At 45.2% G+C, this 23037-nt stretch overlaps 1 protein-coding gene across 1 annotated transcript; it reads right to left on the minus strand.

Annotated features, from left to right (window-relative positions):
- Nucleotides 1-13072: 13072 nt before the first annotated feature.
- Nucleotides 13073-18103, minus strand: CYTL1 (cytokine like 1). Its single transcript, XM_003898465.3, has 4 exons — nucleotides 17688-18103; nucleotides 15626-15670; nucleotides 15328-15456; nucleotides 13073-13731 (listed from the first exon to the last, which is right to left on the minus strand). Exons 1-4 carry the CDS (start codon nucleotides 17838-17840, stop codon nucleotides 13648-13650), a joined length of 411 nt encoding a protein of 136 aa, XP_003898514.1. The 5' UTR covers nucleotides 17841-18103; the 3' UTR covers nucleotides 13073-13647.
- Nucleotides 18104-23037: the final 4934 nt, after the last annotated feature.

Below are 23037 nucleotides of genomic sequence, written 5' to 3' on the forward strand. Positions count from 1 at the left end.
CCAGCTGGAACTCTCCTGTATAAGGTGTCTGTCAACCCCTGTTGGGAGGTCTCTCCCAGTTAGCAGGCACAGGGCTCAGGGACCACTTGAGGAGGCACTCTGACCTTAGCAGAGCTGTTGCGCTGTGCAGGGAGAATCCCTTTTGGCAGGATCAGCTGCTCTCCTCAGAGCCAACAGGCAGGAAAGATTAAGTCCGCTGAAGTGCATCTGCAGCTGCCCATCCTCCCAGGTGCTCTGTCCCAGGGAGATGGGGGTTTTATCTATAAGCCCCTGACTGAGGCTGCTGCCTTTCTTTCAGAGATGCCCTGCCCAATGAGGAGGAATCTAGAGAAGCAGTCTGGTCACTGCCGCTTTGTCATGCTGGGGTGAATTCCACCGAGTCCAAACCTCCCAGTCTCCTTAGCAAGAAGTGCATCTTCTTAGCCTGGATCCTGTCCTGTGTCCAGCACTAAGCCATGTGATAGCCTTCTGGACCCTCGGGCTGGCTCACCCTGCCATGCCATCCGTCCCCCATGCCTTTCCTGCCCCTCTTTTCATTGTCTGGCAATTCAGGGTGTCTTCTTATGTCCTCCCCTCCAGGAAGTCTTCCCGCATCAGGCCCCTTGTTGGTAACTGTCGGGAGTTCTGTGCTCATGGTTCATGCAGCCGAGGAAGATTGCTTTCCACACTGCTCTCTGCAGAACAGCTGCGTCCCTTCACCAGGCCCACCGCGGGCCTTCGCTCCACTCTGTGAGTCCTGACGTGTGCCCACTTTTTGATGCCACTGTCCCCTATGTGATACCAGTGCACAGTCCATGGGTTTGTCAAGTTTGTTTTGTTTATGTTTTTGTTTTTTGACCAAGAAGCAGCCAGTAGGTTGGAAGACTTCAAGGTCAAAACAATCCTCACTCCGTGCAGCTGGACGCCTCCTGTGGAACCCCAAGAAGTATCCCCAGCTCCCCTCTGCCTCCTGCCCCAGCCACCCACCCACCTAGGGGTGGCAGCATTTAACCATCTCAATCCCGAAACACAGGACACAAGAGAACTTTGTAATACAATCTTTGAAAACATAGAGGCAGGGCCAGGCGCGGTGGCTCACATTGTAATCCCAACACTTTGGGAGGCCGAGGCAGGCAGATCCCTTGAGGCCAGGGGTTCGAGACCAGCCTGCCCAACATAGCAAAGTCCTATCTCTCTAAAAACACAAAAATTAGCCAGGTATGGTGGCACGCATCTGTAATCCAGCTATTTGGGAGGCGGAGGCACGAGAATTGCTTGAACTCAGGAGGCAGAGGTTGCAGTGAGCCAAGATTGTGCCACTGCACTCCAGCCTGGGCAACAGAGTGAGACTCTGTCTCAAAAAAGAGAAGAGAAAACATGGAGGTAGGAGGGAGTGGGGTTATTCTACAGCTGAGAGGCCAAGGCGCTTGGTGGGAAGAGCCTTGTGTTAAAACTAAAGGAACTGGCCCAAAGCCTGCTTCTGCCAGACACCTGTGCCTTCAGGTGAGCCACATCACTGTCTAAAAATCCCATTTCATCATCATCTTTCGGATGGGAGATATCCACTGTGTTCTGAACACATCTCTCATTCATTTTGCATTTTGAAACACAAGGTGTAACATCAGCCACCATGCCACCATATCTGTCCATGTTCTGTAAACTGCAGAGCATTAGAGAAAAAAATAGAGGTGCAGTGAGGATGGGGGTGGCCCACAGGTTTGAGGCTGGACTGGGGAGGGGCGGCAGCTCTTTCCTCTAATGGATCCCCGCTCTGAAGGGGACACTTATTCCTAGGGCCCAGTCTCCTTGGAGGAAGCACCACCTGTGGCCAGAGATAAGCAGAAGCTATAAATTCATTTTACAGAGGTCACTCAGACAGCAAGTGTGGCTTTATGGCATCTGGAACCCCCCTCCCAAGCCAGGCTGCAGTGCAAGAGAGGCCAGGCCAGATGTGAGAGGCTTATCAGTGATTTCAGGTGGTCTGCAACACTGATAAGAGGCTCACGACACCACAGGGGCTGGCGGTGGGGAGCCACAGAGGGCTGGGGAGTGAGACAAGGCTGTGCTGGCCAAGGTCTCAGCTCAGCAGACCAACAGGAGTGGAGGGCGTCCTCTCCCTGGTGGCCCATAACCCTCTGCGCTGATCCTCCTCAGAACAGGTTTTCAATTTGTCACCGGGGTACTATGGCTCCAGATAAATTCTCCAGCGTCATAACTGTGCTTACAAATTAATTTTCTTTGCTAGATAAGTGTCTTACCCATGATATTATGCCTTCATAAGAGTTACTGTATTTGAATAATTTTACAGTAAACGGTTCCTTGTTTTCCCACTTTTAATCAAAACAACACTTAAAAAAATAAAATACACTGCTTGAGGGTGTGAACTTGCGGAACGATTGCAGACCTTTCCACGTGCAGTTCAGCAGAGGAGAGGTGGTTTGGGAGGGAAGCATGGGGGGGTCAGGTGCTGGGGGTTTGGAAAATGTACGAAGCAGAGCCTTGGAGAGCTCGTGGATACACAGGGGTGGAACTCAGAGGGTTGGTCCAGAATTTACGGACTTGCACATGGAGAGGGGAGGAAAGAGGAAGGACGGAGGGAGGAGAAGGTGGCAGACTTGTCTGGTGGGAACAGCCCATTGAGTCCGTGGCTGGGGAAGGGAATTCTCACAAGTGGCTGAAGACGTGAACACAAAGGGAACACAGAGTGAAAGTCCACACCCAACAGCAAAGGATAAAGAGCCAGGGGTCCGCAGGGACAGCCAAACCAGCAGGGATGACCGGAGAATCATTTCGAGGCCTGGGATCCTTCGACCTTTTTTTTTTCCTCCTTTCCTCAGGGAGCAGGTGGGATGCCCGGCTGTGACGTGGGTCTGCTGTAGATGATGAGGCGCTGTGAGGAAGGCAGGGAATGCTCTTCCCGCAGGAGGTGAGGAAGGGCGTCTCTCACTCCCACAGCTTCTTCTGGTACTTTCTGGTAGATGAGCCCAAGACCCCTGCTTTGGCCCAGTGGGTGAGTGGATGGCCAGCAGGGGAAGGGTGGGCCCGGAAGGCCACCGACTATCCCAACACACCTTGAGGAGGGGTGGGAGTTGTGGGGCACCATATCCTCTTCCCTACTCTGCAGAAGCAACTAGTCTCACGCATGTGATGTGTTTCCAGTCCATTCGCCCAATGGACATACACTTTTGCAACTGGTTTTCTTATTAGGCAAAGGTTTTTAAGACCAATGCAAATTGAATCTTGGGCATCTGATTCATTCTCTCCCATTCTGCAGGTTGTTTCTTCACTCCTGATGGTTTCCTGTGGTGCGCAGAAGCTTCTGAGTTTGATGCCATCCCATTTGTCTATTTTTGCTTTCATTGCCTGTGCTTTTTGGATAATACTCAAGATATTGCCCAGACCAACTTACAGCATCAGCCTAAGTTCTCCATGGACAGAGGAATAGATTAAAAAAATGTAATATAATGGCCGACGGCCAACCTTCCCGACAGCACTTGGGTTTTCCTGTCCAGAGGCAGGAATGGGAGACAAGACCAGCTGTCTAGATTTCCCAGGCCGACTAAGAATCCCTAAGCCTAGCTGGGAAGGTGACCGCTTCCACCTTTAAACAATGGGCTTGCAACTTAGCTCACACCCGACCAATCAGATAGTAGCTCACTAAAATGCTAATTAGGCAAAAACAGGAGGTAAAGAAATGGCCAATCATCTATCGCCTGAGAGCACAGCGGGAGGGACAATGATCGGGACATAAACCCAGGCACTCCAGCCGTCAATGGCTACCCTCTTTGGGCCCCTCCCTTTATATGGGAGCTCTGTTTTCACTCTATTAAATTTTGCAACTGCAAAAAAAAAAAAAAAAAAAAAAATTTAAAAAGTCTAATATGTGTACACAACGAAATACTGTTCAGCCAAAAAGGGGGGAAAACCTTTCATTTGTGACAGGAGGGATGAACTTCAGGGACATGATACCAAGAGAAATAAGCCAGACACAGAAAGACAAATGCCATGTGATCTCACTCAAACATGGACGCTGAAAACATTGATCTCATAGAAATAGAGTAGGATGGTGGTACCAGAGGTTGGTGTGGGGGGCTGCATAGACATTGGTCCAAAGATACAAAATTTCATTTAGACAAGAGATCTATTGTATTGTATACTTGAAAACTGTGAAAAGAGTGGATTTTACATGTTTTACCACAAAAAATAAGTGTGTTAGGTAATGGATACGTTAATTACTCTGATTTAGTCATTCCACAATGTACACATATTCCAAAACATCATGTAGTACACCATAAATAAATTTAATTTTTATTTGTCAACCTAAAAAAAATACAATTTAAAAAAAGGGTTTGTATCAATTTACAATTTCAAAAGCAGCTTATGAGAGTTTCTGTATTTCTTATCTGCACTAACATTTGATGTTATCAGACTGTATTTTTTTCTCCCTATTTGATGGGTGTAAAATTTTATCACATAGTTTGAATATGTCTCTCTCTGGTTACTAGAAAGGTTCAACCTCTTTTCATGTATTTAAACAACCATACAATTTATTCTTCTGGATGGGGCAGTCTGTATCCTGGCCATTTTTTTTCTCTCTTCCTTATTGATTTGTAGGCAATTTGGATAAATAGAGTTGTGAATGAACACATTACCTTTCTAATTTCTGTTTTCTTTTTCTTAGCTTTGCTTATTGTGCCTTTCAAACGTTTTTATACGGTCTTTTTATACTGTCTTCTCAGTGTTTTTCTTTCGTGGGTGTACTATTTATGTCTTGTTTAAGGATTTTTTCCTTATCTTAATACGCAAAGATATTGTCTTGTGTGTTATATGATACTATTGTTTTACTTGTTAACTCTGTCATCACTCTCAAATTTATTTTTGTTTATTGTGTGAGGAAGAGATATGATAATTTTTTTTAAGTGGATAGCCTATTATCGTAACACCATTTATTGTATTGTTTATTATATTCCCTCTGACTGGTCTTGTATTCTCAGCAATTTACCGAATTTCTATGGGTCTGTTTCTGGGATCTCTCTTCTGTTTCACTGGTTATTTACTATCTTTGCATCAATACCTCATTTGATTAATTTCTATAACTTTATAAGGAATCATGATACCTTATAGGGAAATTCATCTCCCTCCCATTCTTCTTCTCAAAACTTACTGACCTTTTACATTTGTCTGTAGATTTTAGAGTACATCAAGACCCATCCTGTTGGGATGTCCACTGGATACACAGAATTTATGTTAATTTGAGATTCATAAACATGACTATCATTTTAGTTATAGAGGACATTTTTAATGTCCTTTAACAAAGTTTCATCATTTTCTCCATAAAGTTTGTATACATATTTTCTTATATTTATTGCTAGGTACCTTCTTTTTTCTGCTATTATAAATAAGATTAATTTTAAAATTGAATTTTCCAATTAGTTTTTAATACTTTATGTGAATACCATTCATTTTTATTATAAAATTTTAACTAATTAAATAAATGTATAAATGCGTATGTATATATATGTATATATATGAACGGTAAAACAGTGACCCGTTGTGTACCTACTACTCTGCTTAAGAATAAAGTATTGCTATTAATTTTAAAGTCCTTCTTTAATATTATTGTTCTCCTCTATCTCGTCCTCTTCCTCTACTCTTCAGGTGGATTCTGTCCTCAAATTTGTTTTAATCACTCTCTTTAATTTCTTTGAAGTTTTAACCCACATATTTCTAGCCCCAAAATATATATTTTATACTTTTCCTGTATTTGATCTGTATATCTTCTTCTGCTGCTTGTATTTTCTTCCTCACTTTATGTACCTGAGATTCAGCCATATCATTACATGTTATTGTAATGTATTAATTATCATTATCATTGTATGACTTGACACCAATTTATATATCTGCTCTATCATTGATGGGCATTTGGGTTGTTTCCAGTCATTCGCTATTATAAACATTCTGCCATGAGCATCCTTAGACATATTTGCTGGTCCATAGGTAAAATAATTCATCTAGGGTACATTTTAGGGTTACAGCTTGCTGGGGTATAGGATATGCACATTTCTAAATTTTCTAGGTAACAAGAAATTGCTTTTCCATGTAGCCGTATTACTAGCAGTATGTCTGTCCAGAGGACATGTTGCCTTATGTCCTCATCAACACTTGATATTGTCAGATTTTGGATTTTTAAGCATGTTTGTAGCTATAAAAGGATATTTAGTTAAAACTTCACTTTTAAATCTAAAGATAGAGACAAACTGTCCTAATCCACTCATTCTAACTTCAGACCCTTCCTCTCCACAGGAGAATAATTTCTAAACTCAGAATATGTACAACTGCCCAGGCCAGAGGAAGGACGCCGGCTGCTGAGAAAGTGCCAAAAACTTGAGCCCATGTTCTGACTTAGGAATGCCTTGAGCTGGATTGAGGCAGCAGAAGTGGGATCGGAATCAAATGAATTAAGAAGCAATGACTCTGGAGCAAGTTTCCTTGTCTTTGTGTGGCAGCCAGGAAATTATCAAAAAAATAAGTAGACTTGTAATTCAGGAATTTGATTGCAAACATTTTAGAACGCATATCAAGTGCCCAAATAATGCCTGGGATGCCTTCACCATGAAGAAACATAATCTAAGTTATGACTCTGCTGACTTGAACATTTTCCACATAATTGTACTCTATTTTTTTTTTTATCTTCTCTCCTCTAACCCTTAATTGATGTCAGGACAGTCCCTTCCTCTATCCTGTGCATTCTTGATCTGACAATCTACAGAACTGAACATTCTGTAAATGCAGAAGGGGATTTTGCTTTTTTAGCACTTTTGCAAATCAACTAGGCTTAAATGATGAGAATTTTTGCCTAATAATTCTCAGTTGGTTTAAATTGCCCCTGGGTGTGAAGGTGCAATACTGATTTCAGCAGTCAAAGGACATGATCTGCCTTCCATTTTAATGGCTCACCTTGACCACTGTGCTGAGAATAAGCTGTGTTGGGGCAAAGACGGAAGCAGAGAAACCATCTAGGTAGCCACTGCAGTCATCTGGGGAAACAAATTTGAGTGAACTTGGATCAGGTGGGCAGCTGGGGAAATGCTAAGAATTGGTCACATTCTGGGTTATTTAGGCATTAGAGAGAGCAGGATTTCTGATGCCTTGAAAGTAAGTTATGGGAGAAAGAAAGGAGCCAAATTTAGCACCACGCTTTGTGGTACAGGCACAAAGATGGTCTCTAAAGCCATGAAGCATGAGATCCCAAAGAGTGTAAAGAGCACGCAGAGGAAAGGAAGGGAGTGAGGGCTGAGCTTGGATCACCCCAATGCCGAGAGGTCATGGGAAGAGGACCTAGAAGCAGAGGTAGAGAAGAAGTAGCCAGTGGGGTGGGAAGAATTGGAGAGGTGGGGCCCTGACGCCAAGTGAGAAAAGTACATCAAGGAGGAGGAAATGATCAGCTGGGGCAGGTTTGATGATGAGTATGATGAACATACAAGGATGAAATAAGTACAAGAGAGAAAGGTAGTCCAGAAAAGAGAGTTGTTCCTTCTATCAGGGATTCTGCAAAAGTTTCAGGGTACAAGTTACACTTGAGCAGTTGAAAGACTGTAGGGGTTTCCAAGGGTATGGGAGGTGGGAAGGCAGCCCGGCATGTGCTTAGACATGGAGGTAATGGTACATTCAGAAAACACTTTGTTGTGAGGAGTGGACATGTGTGTGGGTGTAGGGGGGAATTAGCAGTGGGTGAGATCAGGGAAGGCCAAGGCCAGATGAGGTGAGTCTTAGGGGAGCAACTGGTGGGCATGAAGCAGAGGCATATTGGAAGCAGATGTGCACCATAGGAAGATCGCTCTGGTTTGTGGGTGGAGGGTGGATTTGGAGGGAGGGAGGAAGACATGAGGACATACAGCAGGGAGCTGTTGCTGTTGTCCAGGTAGGAGGCTGGAACAAGGGTTTATGTTCAACTGTGCTCTTATCTTGGAAAAGGGAGTGCATGAACTTTTGTACTGCAGGTACTCTCATCCAAGAGTAACCTTGGACTCTTCAGGAACTACTGTGTTGCCGTTTGATGGTAATTAGAGCTGATTACAACTCTTATTTCCATCAGATCCTGTAAGTGCTTGAAATGTGTCAATTCATGTCACCTCCCAAATAAGCCTATGACATTTGTATTATTGTCATCCTCACTTCTCAGAGGAGAAAACTGAAGCACAAAGATGCTAAGTAAATTGTGCACCTGCACATAGCTAAGAAGCAGCAGAGCTGGACGAAAGCTCTGCACTCACCACTTCCGTGGCTCTGCTTTGTTTCACGAGGTGAGGCAAATCAGCTGAGAAAGTAGAACATAGGCCCTAATGACTGACAAGCCCATGAGAAGCAAGTCCCCTTTCTGATGGGAAAGCCTCAGGGGAGAAGGACCAGCGATTGGCAGACCCTCACTTGGGACAAGAACTAATTGTGGGGTAAGACCCACCAGAGGATTGAGTCCTGAGCACAGACACAACCCGGTGTTTGCTCTGAGAAACTTTTGAACTAACGTTGAGTCAGAACAAGCCAATGGAGAAGTCAAGAGATACAGAGGAAACAGGGATAACCAGCTGGTTGTGGACAAAGCTGGAGAAGGAGTCCAGGGTGGTGGCTATGGGCTGGGACACAGAGGGAGGAGCAGTGTCCTTGTTTTGTTACTGTTTTAACCCAAATCAATGCCCCTTCAGGGAGTGACAGCCTCCAACCATGTCCAATCTTTCTGCCCAGAAAAGGATTCTTCTTTACGTGACCCTGGTCATGCAACTAGTGATGGGGTAGGGATGCACTGCATGTCAGACTTTACTGCAAGCAAAGCCACTTACATTTGGATCCCTCTACATTTTCAGCTCCACTTCTCGACCTCCCTAACCACACAATGGCATCCAAACCATGCCATTCACTTCCCCTGGAAGACTCCATGCCTGTGGCGATACTATAGCTCCTGCCTCCACCCCTTTTCAGCTCAACAAGCTCCCCGTTGCATTGCATGTCCTTGCCCAAATTGCAGATCCTCTAAGAAATCTTTCTGCCCGTTATTTGTGCCTTCCTCTGCTGTCTTTCAGATTTTGCATTTGTCTCCCTTGGTAACCTAAAAAGAGAAATTCTTTTCTTTTCATCTCAGTGTTTGTTGAGTTCATAGTAAGTACTTGGTAAATATTGAAGAAGTGAACAAACAAATAAATGTCCTTGGAAGGAATACAGATGGAGCTGGAGGCCGTTATCCTTAGCAAAGTAATGCAGGAAGAGAAAACCAAATATTGCGTGCTCTCATTTGTAAGTGGGAACTAAATAATAAGAACATATAAACACTTAGCGGGTAGCAACAGACACAGGGGCCTACTGGAGGGTGGAAGGTGGGAGGAGGGAGAGGATCCAGAAAAATAAAATAGACACTAGGCTTAATACCCGGTGGCAAAACAATCTTCACAACGAACCCGCATGACGAGAGTTTGCCTATATAAAAAACCTGCACAGGTACCCTGAACTTGAAAGTTAAAAAAATTTTTTTTAAAACCACAAATAAATCCCTGAAATGCTTTAATTAGTTCCTGTCTTCACTGGTTTGCTTTTACCGCCTGAACCTAGCAAAGGGTTAGCAGAACTATGAAATGACTGTGGCACTTGCCTGTTTGTCTGGAATCCCTTCACCACCATGTATTAGCTGTCTGGAGAAATCACTTAACCTTTGAACCCCATTGTGTTTCCTCCACTGTAAATCAGGGCTTACAGCCCCCATCCTGTGGCATCTTTGTGAAGAATCAGTAGGCTAAGGAATGCTGTGTGCTGGGTTCCATGCCGCCATATTCAGCATCAGCCAGGAAGTGGCAGATGACAGCGGCGGTGGTGGTGATTAACAAAAGAGTCAGTCTGTTGTGTTATTTTCCTTTGCGAAAAGGTTATTTACTGAAAGAGTGACTGTTGTGGGTTGAATTGTGTCTCCCAGAAAGATATGTTGAGTCTTAACCCTCTGTACCTGTTAACGTGACCTCATTTGGAAATAGGGTCCTTGTAGATGTTATCAGATTAGGATGGGATTATATTGGATTAGAGTGGCTCCTAATCTAATAACTACTCTTTTTATAAAAAGAAACCATTTTGAACACAGAGACACAGACATAGGGAGAATACCAGATGCTGAGGGGGCAGAAACTGAAGGGATGCATCTAAAAGCCAAGGCATGGTGAAGACTGCCACCAACAACCCTAAGCCAGGAAGAGATGAGGAAGAATCCTGTCCTAAAATCGTCAGAGGGAGTGTGTCCCTGATGAAGCCTTGATTTCAGAACTTCTAGCCTCCAGAACTATGAGACAATACATTTCTCTACTTTCAAGCCACATAGTTTGTGGTCCCGTATTACGGCAGCCCCAGAAACTAATAATTCTGTGGACTTGCGCTTCTAAATAGAGAATAAAAACTTATAAATCTTTCTCATATATCATTTGAGAAGTTAGAGGCATCGAGGATTAAGGTGGAAAAGCCTGGCCTATATGTAGAGAAAAGAGGAAAAGAAGCCTAGCCATATGTAGAAAGCTGAAACTGGATCCCTTCCTTCACCTTATACAAAAATTAATTCAAGATGGATTAAAGACTTAAATGTTAGGCCTAAAACCATAAAAACCCTAGAAGAAAATCTAGGCAATACCATTCAGGACATCGGCATGGGCAAGGACTTCATGTCTAAAACACCAAAAGCAATGGCAACAAAAGCCAAAATTGACAAATGGGATCTAATTAAACTAAAGAGCTTCTGCACAGCAAAAGAAACTACCATCAGAGTGAACAGGCAACCTACAGAATGGGAGAAAATTTTTGCAATCTACTCATCTGACAAAGGGCTAATATCCAGAATCTACAAAGAACTCAAACAAACTTACAAGAAAAAATCAAACAACCCCATTGAAAAGTGGGCAAAGGATACGAACAGACACTTCTCAAAAGAAGACATTTGTGCAGCCAACAGACACATGAAAAAATGCTCATCATCACTGACCATCAGAGAAATGCAAATCAAAACCACAATGAGATACCATCTCACACCAGTTAGAATGGTGATTATTAAAAAGTCAGGAAACAACAGGTGCTGGAGAGGATGGGGAGAAATATGAAAACTTTTACACTGTTGGTGGGACTGTAAACTAGTTCAACCATTGTGGAAGACAGTGTGGTGATTCCTCAGGGATCTAGAACTAGAAATATCATTTGACCCAGCCATCCCATTACTGGGTATATACCCAAAGGATTATAAATCATGCTGCTACAAAGACACATGCACATGTATGTTTATTGCGGCACTATTCACAATAGCAAAGACTTGGAACCAACCCAAACGTTCATCAATGATAGATTGGATTAAGAAAATGTGGCACATATACACCATGGAATACTATGCAGCCATAAAAATGGATGAGTTCATGTCCTTTGCAGGGACATGGATGAAGCTGGAAACCACCATTCTCAGCAAACTAACACAAGGACAAAAAAACCAAACACCGCATGTTCTCACTCATAGGTGGGAATTGAACAATGAGAACACTTGGACACAGGAAGGGGAACATCATGCACCGGGGCCTGTCATGGGGTGGAGGGAGTGAGGAGGGATAGCATTAGGAGATATACCTAATGTAAATGACGAGTTAATGGGTGCAGCACACCAGCATGGCATATGTATACATATGTAACAAACCTGCACATTGTGCACATGTACCCTAGAACTTAAAGTATAATTAAAAAAAAAAAAAAAAAAAAAAAAAAAAAAAAAAAAGAACCAAAAGTAGAACTGCCATTTGATCCAGCAATCCCACCACTGGGTATCTACCTAGTAGAAAAGAAGTCATTATACAAAAAAGATACTTGCACACGCATGTTATAGCTTCACAGTTCACAATTGCAAAATCGTGGATGCCAGTTGAGGGAATAAACTGTAGTGTGTATATATGTATACATATATATGTGTGTGTGTGTGTATGTATGTGTGTGTATATGTATGTGTATATATATGTGTATATATCTGTATATATGTGTATATGTATATATGTGTGTATATATGTATATATATATGTGATGGAATACTACTCAGCCATAAAAAGGAATGAATTAATGGTATTTGCAGTGACTTGGATGAGAATGGATACTACTATTCTAGGTGAAGAACTCAGGAATGGAAAACCAAACCAAAAGACCAAGAACTGTATGTTCTCACTGATATGTGGGAGCTAGGCTATGAGGACACAAAGGCATTAAGAATAATACAATGGACTTTGGGGACTTCAGGGGAAGGGTCGGGGGGGGTGAGGGATAAAAGACTACAAATAGGGTGCCGTGTATATTGCTCAGGTGATGGGTGCACCAAAATCTCACAAATCACCATTAAATAACTTACTCCACTAAATAACTTACTCATGTAACCAAACACCACCTGTACCCCAATAACCTATGGAAAATAAAAAATAATTTAAAAAAAATAAAAATTAAAATAAAAAAGAGGAAAAGAAGCCAAAAGACTCCAATATAACATGTGGAATTTAGCAAAGTCAACATTTGAGATATTTTTTCAACAATCCCGTTTCTTAACTGAGATTTTATTGTTGGGTTCATAAATTAATTTAACAAGCATGTTTCACCTGCAGCGAGCTGGGGTGGCCACACTGCGAAGGGCATGGGCTTTGGAGTTATACAGGCTTGGGTTCAACCCAGGCTTCCTCACTTAGCAGCCAGTGGCCTCGGACAAGTTACTTGACCTACATGAGCCTCAGCCTCCTTCCATGCCCATCTGCATGTTTGCTGTGTGGAGTCAATAGCTGATATTCGTGATAAGTGCAGCAAAGCACTGCCTGTGGGTATGATGCAATCTGCCCCCAATGTAGATCCCCAAAGGAAACAGCTGTCCTCAATAGAAATCAGCATCCCCAACACTTAAAGAGCAGACATTCATGCACGTGGATGAAGCAGAACCAGAGACACCTGAGTCTGACTGAAAGCGGGAGAAAGTTGCATCATGCTTAGAGCAGGAGTTTTCAAGAGAAGTGTGAAAAAAACACAACCCTGACACCCACCTTGGACAGATACAGCAGGACACGTGTTTCTCATTGTGAAGAGATTTTTTTATTTCATTTTCATCACCTTTCAGTGAAAGAGTGGGTCCTGTCAGTACTACGTAAAAAACTTGCAAATATATCTTAAGAGCATTAATTTCTTTTTAAATGAAAGAAAGTGAAGAAAGTTTGTGTTAGAAAAAGGCATAAGAGAAGCTTGGTTAAATGTAAGCAGGTTTCTATCAAGAAAGACTAAAAGTACCATTACTCCATTAAACCAGTAATAAAAACATACTATTTTGTGTGTTCTCAAGATAGTTGCTCATAAAAGAGAGGCTTGTTAGTCCTTTTCTTCTTTTTAGTGACCAAATCAACACACTGTGTATCTAACCATCCTGGCAAGACATGAGTCAAGGGAATGAGAAGCATGGTTGCTAACTCTATGCTCAAAGGAGGTTTCTGGGTAGGAATACCAGCCCTGTTTTCCAGAAGGTAGAGAGACACAAAACACTTTCAGATACAACTAACACAAGACCTGTGGGGGTCATGGCTCTGGCCCATTAAGTCTGAGTAGTTGACATAACTTCAGTTCTCTTGGGTTCTTTCTCCAGTCTGGGCTGCCTTAGCGCTGATGATCTGGCAGGACCGTAGTCACTGGAATTGGGTATTCCAAGGCATTGCAGTCATCCAACAGGAAGACCAAGTCCTGAAAAAGATGTGCAATGAGCAGGAAAATTACTGAAGGTGGCCACGGAGTCCATATGCAACTGTAGGGCTCTTGGTTATCCTCAAAGGCCGTTCAGTTGTTCCCCTTTGTGTGAAAACTTCCCATCCCTTACTTCCCCAAAAAGAGCTAGTCACTTCTGGCTTCACATTCCAATAGAATTTCATGTTTTTTAAGATTGTTATCACTTACGGAATTCACACATACATTGGTTGACCAGATGGATAGATGAATGGGTGAGGGAGGGAATAAATGAATGAACCTTAGTTGCTGAGCAGCATCCTGGGCCAGGAATTGGAATGACCAGGAAGATCAGGCCAGCTCTCACCTCCCCTCACTTCAGTCAATACCACTACTCATCACACTGTTATCATAATTGTATCAGCTTCCTATCTTCCCCCACAAACCAAAAGGAGCAGGGAGGAGGAGGAAACTGGGTGTGGGCATGGGGGAAAATTCATAACACATCTTTCATATAGGATCAAGAAATTATAACTTAATAGCTAATTACTACGGTTTCCAGAGGAGCTTACTCTGGGCTAAGCATGGTGCTAGGAATTCCATATTTAGTCACCCTACTAGGCTTCTTAGGATCAAGGGAGTTACTGCAGAGCCCACACAAGATATGGGTGTAGTTATTATCATCCATCTCATGAGATGGCACTACTGTGTCCTCAGTTCAGGACTGAGGAAACTTTGCCTCAGAGGAGTGAAGGGACACTGCTGTGATTTGAATGTGGTCCCAAAAGTTTATGTGTTGGAAACTTAAACCCTCTGCCTTTGTACATGAACTAATGTAGGCTTTGACTTAATGACTGGATTAATGAGCGCTCTGCTTTTATGAATGGATTAATGTCACTACCTTGAGAGAGGGTTGCTTATTGCAAGGGTGGCTTTGTTAAAAAAGTGAACTCTCCCTGGCTCTTACCCTCTTGCTGTGTGATGACGTCTGCCATGGTATCACGCAGCAAGAAGGCCCTCACCAGATGCCAGCACCATGCTCTTAGACTCCACACCAATCTCCACCATAAGCTAAACAAACTTCTTTTTTTAAAAAATAAAGTACCCAATCTGTGGTGTTATGTTATAGCAGCAGAAACAGACTAAGACAGGCACTCCCACTTGGGAAGCAGGGAGATACAGACTCAAGTTCAGGGCTCTCTGATGCTGAAGTCTGTGCCCTGCAATCACATGCCTCTACTTTTCACATTTCAACTATTGCTGATGTTCTGTCCTTTCCCCTCTCCTACCAGAATCCTCTTATCAGAGCACACCTGAACCCCCTCCTGCAGGGTCTCCTCTAACCTGCCTCACTTGGCTCCTGGCAGAGTCTATCTATGTGGCTGGGGTCTGGTCCTGGGGTGTAACCCCTGCATCAGTGTGCAGCTCATGGAGACAAAGGGCCTTGTCCTGAACCCCATCAACAAGGCAACCACGGTTGAGAAAGGGCTTTGTGAATTGAAAGCATCTGCGAAACATCTCTGCTCCTCTTCCTTGTCCCTGTCTCCTCCCAACCCTCCTCTTTGAAAAGCTCTTTGATAGCAAGTAGAAAATGGATTTTCAATGGCATCCACTTACCCTCCTGCAGAACGAGTTCATGATGGTGTACAGCTTCCGCGCTTTGTCCTTCAAGGAATCCACCTGGGCCACTTTCCAACACTGGGGCGAGGCCACAAAGTCCCGCAGCTTGTCCAGCACACAGTAATTCTGGGAGTGGGCAACAGGGAGGGGGCTTGTGGGAGAAGTCAGTAGCGAGAGGGACGGGGCTGAGCTGCGTAAGATCTCTCCCTGACTCTGTGCCACACAGCCAGCAGCAGAGGTTCAGACCTGAGTCCCTCAGCCCCAGACTTCCCTCCCCCAGGGAGAGCCCTCTTACGTGTATGTCCAGGTACAGCCTGGGCAGGTATCTCACACACGGCTCCTGTGGAAAGGGATAAGAGGTTCTGGGGTGCCCACAGGGGCACACCTGGTCACAAAAGTCTCCCTGGTGGCCCTCTCAACAGCCAGACCAGCCCAGATCCTTGGAGCCCTCCCTCATGCTACGACATGCACGGTACTTTCTTGTGCCATATGTCACTCCTCCAGAAATGGGCGACTGCGCTTCCAGAGTTAGACTTTTAGAATACAACCTTTATATCATTTGCTATGAATTAGGGAGATGTTTTCTATGCATACCCATTCAGAAATATACATACACGTATATACATTAAAGCAGTCCCATAACTGTAATATAGAAATAGTAATATAATACAGGAATACAAGTATATATACACAGTATATATGTACATCTATAAAACAGTTCTATAACTATTTAGTTACATAACAGTTGTATAACTGCATGTAATTATAGACATTACATATACTTACATAAGATATATGTAATTATACGTATTAGTTATGTAGGCATTCTATAGCTAATATATTGTTGTATATAGTGTATAATATAGTAATATCAAAGTGCATATATATGCATACTTTTATATTTGTATATTGGGCTTCCATTTTTGTGCAGGGCTGAAGGGCAAAAGCCCTCGTGCTCTGCCCTCTCAGTAATCCCTGTGTGACCATGGGCAAGTGCCTTCCTTCAGTTCTCAGTTGTGAAATTAGAGAGTTAGAATGCATAATCTTTCCACTTTCTTCCCGCTCTGCAGTTCAGAGCCTCTGAATTTTTTAAACCTTTTAAAATCAGATTCCTTTACAAGATGATTGCTGTCTATATTCGATAATAAGAAACTTGTGGGTAAATTGTGGTGAAACTGTACAACAAAATGTTAAAACAAAAATTAACTTATTTGATAGTGTCATTAAAAAGTAAGTTGCAAAACTGCTTGTGCTGTTTGACCCAAATTTTGTTTACACACACACACAACACACACGTATTTGAATACCTATATGCAGACAGAAAGCTGAAATATGATCCTCCAGAACGCTACAGCAGCAGCTACCTCTAGCTGGTAGAATTACAAGCAAGATTTATTTTCTTCTTTGTACTTTGTACATTTTCCAACTGTTCTACAAAGTACACTACTTTTACAATTAGGAAAAAAAATACATGTTATTTAACTTTTAAAAAGAAAATACCAAGAAGGTGTTACCTAGGGCATTGTAAACCCCAACATCTGAGAAACATTATGTTTTGTTTGAAGCATTTGCAAGTGATTAAAAGACACTTTTAAACTTTACCAAAGCTTTTAATGAAGTTTAATGCATTTTGTTTCGATGGAGAAGCAGGCAGAGGCCTGGGTTCTAGTCCCCAACAGCCCTTCTGGGACTTCCCCTCTCTGAGTCCCCAGGTCTCCCTCTGAAGATCGTGATCACATCAGCTGGCATCTGTTGAGTATTTGTTCCTGTAGGCTTGGCTCTGTGACCCGTGCCTGTGTTCACACCTGCCTTTGATTGTCAAAGGCACTCTAAAGGGAGGGGTGCTACTGTCATCCCATTTTACGGACAAGGAAACTGAGAGGCAGAGGCTGAGGAATTTGCCCGGGTCCCTCAGCAGATGAGGGGTGGAAGCCAATTCTGTGCCACCTCTTTGGGCACACTCCTCACCAGGCTAACAAAAGGAATACACAAGCTTCATTCCTCCGTTCTCCTTAACTCTGATGTTCCAGACTCTATGGGGAGCTGTTTTTCTCCCCCTCCTCCCAGTCCTTTTTTTTTTTTTTTTTTTTTTACATTTTACAACAGATCTTTTGATATTTGCTAGTAAGTTACAAAAATTGTGATGTCTTTACTTTTTCTTGTGTTTTGAAGAAAGCAAACCACTGGTATCATATTTAATAGGAGATGAATAAAACACAAACACTCCTGAGATTTACATTTACTAGAAAAGAAAAATATCCTTCTCTCTCTCTCTTTTTTTTTTTTCTTGTCTAAAGGCAAGGATTTAAGAACTGAATCTGCCATGCACCCCTGTCCTGGGCGCGCGGGGGACTCACCGAGGGCTCCGAGCTCTGCAGGAGCTGGAAGTCGCGGGTGATCTCCTGGCTCAGGGCCCGCATGCGGGAGTAGCAGGTCGGGGGAGTGGGCCGCGCGGTGGGGACTCCCGCCAGGAGCAGCAGCAGCACGGGCAGAGGCCCAGGCGTCCTCATGGTGCCAGGCGCTAGTGCAGCCTCGCCGCCCGCCCCTTTATGCAGGCTGGGGGTGGTCCAGGGCGACTCCACGCCTCCACTTCCTGTGGGGCCAGCGCAAGCTGCCGTCCATCCAGGGTGGGAGAGAGGAAGCCAGCACGCCCACCGGGCAGGGCCGGGACAGGAATCCTCTTAGACACGAAAGCCCCAGGTTAAGAGGAGGGGCTGCCTGGAGGAGGGGGTGACAAAGGGTGGCTTTGCCTCCCCCACACTTTCAGCAAGAAATTTCTCTCTCCACAGGGACTTTTCCTGAAATGGCGGGAACAGCAGATGGAGAGGGGTGGGGGATAAGAGGAGGACAGAGATGGAAGGAGGGGAGGGTCAGGGGAGAGGAGTGGGCACCAGGCCTGGGTTTGAATGGCACCATTTGTCAAAACGGATATAGTGCCAGGAAGGAAAGGGACTAGAGGGGATGACTGGGCATCACTCCCTCCAGGCAGCCCGCAGTGGAGCAGGGATGCAGGGCTGAGGTCAGGCCACCGGTGTTGGGCTCCATCAATCACTAACCAGGTAGGTGAGCCTTGGGCCAGGCCCCCCCGCCCTCCTGCCAGCCTCTGAGACGCCATGTGTGTGACTCTTGGTCTGAAGGACAGTCTCACTCCGCGGCTGTAGGTGTGGGAGTGTGAGTATCCCCACCCTCTTCCACCTCAAGCTCCTAGCACAGGCCCCGATGGAGAGCAGTCCCTCAAGAAGGGTTAGTTTTCAAGAAGTGCGTCTCCCTCAGGGCTGCCCTCCCAAGACAGTGGCAGGTAAAGGTGTAGGCTCTCCACTTTGCCGCCCTGGGTGGAAAGCAGGGTCACTCCCTTCTGGCTTTGACCTTGGGCAGATTTCTTCAGTGTTTCCTCCATCTCCTTATCTGTGAGATGAGGATGGTAAGAATGGCTCACTCAAAAGGCCGTAGTGAGGAATCAGCGGGAGACGGCATGACTGAGCAAGCCTCATGCCAGGCTCATTGTGTATTTCCAAGTGATTGGAGCTAATAGCATTGTCTCCGTTAAATCCAGGAAGTGTCTCTGTGAGGTAGGTGTCACAGAAAAGAGTCCCATTTTCCAGGTGGGAAAACTGAGGCTCAAAGAGTGCCAGCAACTTGCTAGAGGTCACAAAGCTGGAGGCATATGGGTTGGGATGAGACTTCATGCTCTGTCCTCCTGCCATTCTTCCACCCCACAGCGCAGAATGGGTGAGGAGCAGGACTCTTGTAGGCAGAGATGAGCTGGGGTCCTCGGGCTGCCCAAGATCAGGTAACAAGCAAGAAGGAACTGTCAAAAGGGAGAAGAAGATTCTTCCTTAACACTGAATGTGACTTACATACCAGCAGCCACCAGGCCAGCTGCCATCGGGAATGCCATGAGCCTCACAGCTAGCCAATGAAGTGAATAGGGTTAGTCCCATTTCCCAGGTGAGGAAACTGAAGGCCTCAGGGGATATAAAGCTGGGAAGAGTAGTGGAGCCCTGGAGCTATGTCTGGACCTTCCTGTCCCCAAAGCTTCCTCCAACAAGGGAGGAAAGGGGAGTGTCCTGGGCAAGCTGCACATTCCCAGAACAAAACAACCAAAGACGCAGCCCACAGAGATGGGTGAACCAGAGCGTGGCATCCTGGACACAGGGCTGGACTGAGGATCAACCACAGGGATGAAGCCCGGCTCCAGCTTGTCCCCACTGTATTTGCCAGGAGAAATCCTTTCTCGACTTGGCCTCCATTCCCTGTCCGTAAACAGGATAGCATCACCCTGGGTGATGTCTGAAGTTCCTTCCAGTCCCCATGTTTTATTTATCTAGTTTCTGGTGGTAAAAGCCCTGGGCAGGGACTGTAAGCTGTGCCTTCCTGTTTTGTAGGTGAGAATGTGTTCTGCAAACACCTTTAGCAAGATGACACACGGACTGCGGCTCTCAGGGCAGAACTGTGTGTGCTTGGAGGTGGCAGGTGGAGGCACAGATGTGTTTTCTTCTGGGTGAAGGAGTCTCCACACTCCCTCCATGGTAGTGCCTGGGGCATCGGCCTCCCTGGCAGACTAGCTGGCCGCAGCTGGGGACTCTAGGTCTGCCTTAAAATGCTCCAGGGCTTCTGGATGTGCTCATGGAATGGGCTTAAATTCAGAGCAAGGAAGAAAAACAAGCCCATGGACCAAATAAGTCCATTTGATCAAGGAGACATTGCTGTGCTGGAAAACAGGAGTCGTCTGTGAGTCCGAAGTTGGGATAAATGTGCTGCTGGGAGCTTTGACCTTGTTCCACCCGCAATACCGTGTGCAGTTATTCATGGGACTTCTTGGGTAAATCAGCTGAGTTCAGAGCTGCAAGGAGGCTTATAGGCCTTCCCATTGAGCATAAGAATGAATGAGTGACTGACTGTAGCCATCTGCTGTCACTGGTACCAACTGAGACATGGTGGATGCTGGGCCCCTGAGGAGTCACAATCAGTGGGGAGACAAGCACTGGGCCAGGTGCAAGAAAATCGCCACCTCTCACTCTGCCAAGCCGGGAGTGGGGTGAACAGGAAGCACCCCAGAGGAGAGCGTGCCTCGTGCTGATTCCCAGGGCAGATGGAGACGAGGAGGATTAGCCTGTGCCGAGCCCAACATGCACAAGTTTGCGTGCCGAGCCCAGTGCGTGCCAGTGTGCATCCGGGAATTCTGTCTGCTTTCTGGCCCTCTCCAGGGCTCCCCCCGCATCCTGAGCATGATACATTGACTTTCCCCCCGCATCTGTCTCCTTTAATGACCATGCCCTTCTCCAGGAGAGAGGAATAGTCTTTCTCAGCACCCAGCACACAGCCAGGTAGAGCGGATGAACAGTAAGGTGTGACTGAATGGACTTGGTGACTGCTCATGTTACTCAGAGATTAAGGCACAAGCTAAGAAACCTATGCAGGACAGCCTGACGTGGTTCCCCACCATGAGCTCCCTGTGAGACGCTGCACGGGATACAGGCTGGTGGAACCCCACACGTGTGTTCTGTTCTCAAATGTCTACCATGAGTCACCTGAATCCTCCCACCAGCTCTTTCTCTGCCCCCTTCTGAGGCTCCTTCAGCAGTCGGCTGCTCTGAGTGTTAAAAATCCAGGCAGGAATTTTCCCACATATCAGGTAAACCCTTGTCTCTGCCAAGAGGTCTCTTCTGGTTTTCTTAATGTCTTAGATCGGGCATAGACCCCATCATGCCAGGAGAGCTGAAGAGTTAGAGTTAACGAGCAGGTGAACATCCCTCAGGTAGATATTGGCCATTGTCTTTGGATGGATTCTTCATTTGCCAGATGTGTGTCTATTTATCGAGAGTCTGTTGTGTGCCAGGCACTGAGATGGGTGAAAAGACAGTGAATGACAGAGACAGAGTTGCTGTCCTCTCGGAGACTGATGAGGGCAGCTGACACTCTAGGTAAGTGGTGTGATGGCAGAAATCCTGGTGTTTCTGGAGCCCCTAACCCATCACTGGCAGCTGCTCCCTATCAGGTGAGAGCTGAAAGGTGAGGAACGCAGTGGGCAAGTGGAGTGGGTATGAAGGCATGTGTGTGTATATGTGTGTGTGTTTGTGTGTGTATATGTCTCTGTGAAAGACAGAGAATGAGGGAGATTGTAAGATATCGTGCTGCTGGCTTTGAAGATGGAAGAAGAAGCCACAAGCCAAGGAATTCAGGAGGCCTTGAGAAGCAGAGAATGCAAAGAAAGATTCCTGCCTAGGGCCTCCAGAAGGGGCCCAGTTAGACCCCTCTGAGCCCACAATTGTAAGATCATAAATTCGTGATGCTTGCAGCCCGTCGGTTTGTGGTGATTTGTTACGGCAGCCCCAGGAAACAAGCACACCATCTCTCTGGGGTTTGGTAGAATAACAGAAATTAATGTGGGAACCTATAAATTATCCAGATCTACCTACCTCCAGCTTATCCTTCCTTTACAGTCTCCCTGTCAAGTGCTCGTCCAGAGTCTGCTTGCATCTCTCCCTGGACAGGGAGCTCTTTGCCTCTTATGACTTCCCTTCAGTCTCTGGGCAGCTCCAAATTCTGCCCAGGGTGGAGATGAGATGTGATGACACCCTGGCGCAGGCCTTCAAGTCCTGTACCTTCTTACACAGAAGTGTGGTGGTGTTAAAACCATCTCATTCTTCAGTGTCTCTACCTCCACTCCTCCCTGCCCCTCACAACAGGGTCAACTCTCTTTTGGAGCTACCATCCCCACTTCTTGAACCCTTTTAATGAGAAGTGGCCTCAAGATCCTTCAACTACATCACGATTAACGCCTCTCTGCCTAGAGCCCTATCTCCTCCCAGTGGCCATTTCTAAAGCAGAAATTCAATCTTGCCCCTCCTTGTTTCAAAGTCTCCCTTGCTCCCAGACACAAACCCTGCTGTGTGTCAATGTGTCTTACACTATGTGGGACCCAGACTGGAACACAACCCTTCCTGGGAGATCTGGTCAGAATGAGGCTATTACATCCTTGTTTTGAGCCTTTCCTATGTCAGTTAGGACTGTAGGTTGCATGTTACAGAAAATTCAGCATGAGACACCAAAGTCTGGGTTTTCTGGAAAGTGCAATTTGAAAATACAGAGGGAGTGTGGAGCTCAGGAATGGTTTGATCCAGGAACTCAATGAAGTCACTAAGAAATCATCTCTCTTTCTCTGTTCTATATTGTGATAGTGTTTCCATGTGTCATCTTGACTAGACTACCATCCTCAGTTATTCTAACACTAATCCAGTGTTACTGTGATAGTGTTTGTAGATGTGATTGGAGTCCTTATGCAATAAGCTCTATGTAAGGGAGATGATTTCAGATACTCTGGGTGGGCCTGATTTAATCAGTTGGAAGGTCTTAAGAACAGAGCCAAGGCTTCCCTGAGGAAGAAAGAGTTCTGCTTGTGGAGTAGCTTTGCCTGTTCCGGTGACTTCCAGCTTGCACTTCCTGAAAGCCTACCCTACTACAATTTTGTACTTGGCCAATGTCCACAATCATGCAGGCTAATTCCTTGTAATAAATCTCTTAATGTCTCTCTTCTACTGGTCATGCTTCTTGGGTTGAACTCTAACTGTCACATATACCATTAGCTCCATCCCAAAGCCAGGCCCTGTCCTGAGAAGTAGGGTCTCCCTTGTGACCACTGAAGAAAGTCCTGAGCTTTGTGCTGGAAGCAGACACTGCCTATGCCCTGTCCAAGCCTCCTCAGCC

The sequence above is a fragment of the Papio anubis genome, chromosome 3 (genome assembly GCF_008728515.1).
Source record: "Papio anubis isolate 15944 chromosome 3, Panubis1.0, whole genome shotgun sequence".
In the NCBI taxonomy this organism is placed as follows: Eukaryota; Metazoa; Chordata; class Mammalia; order Primates; family Cercopithecidae; genus Papio; species Papio anubis.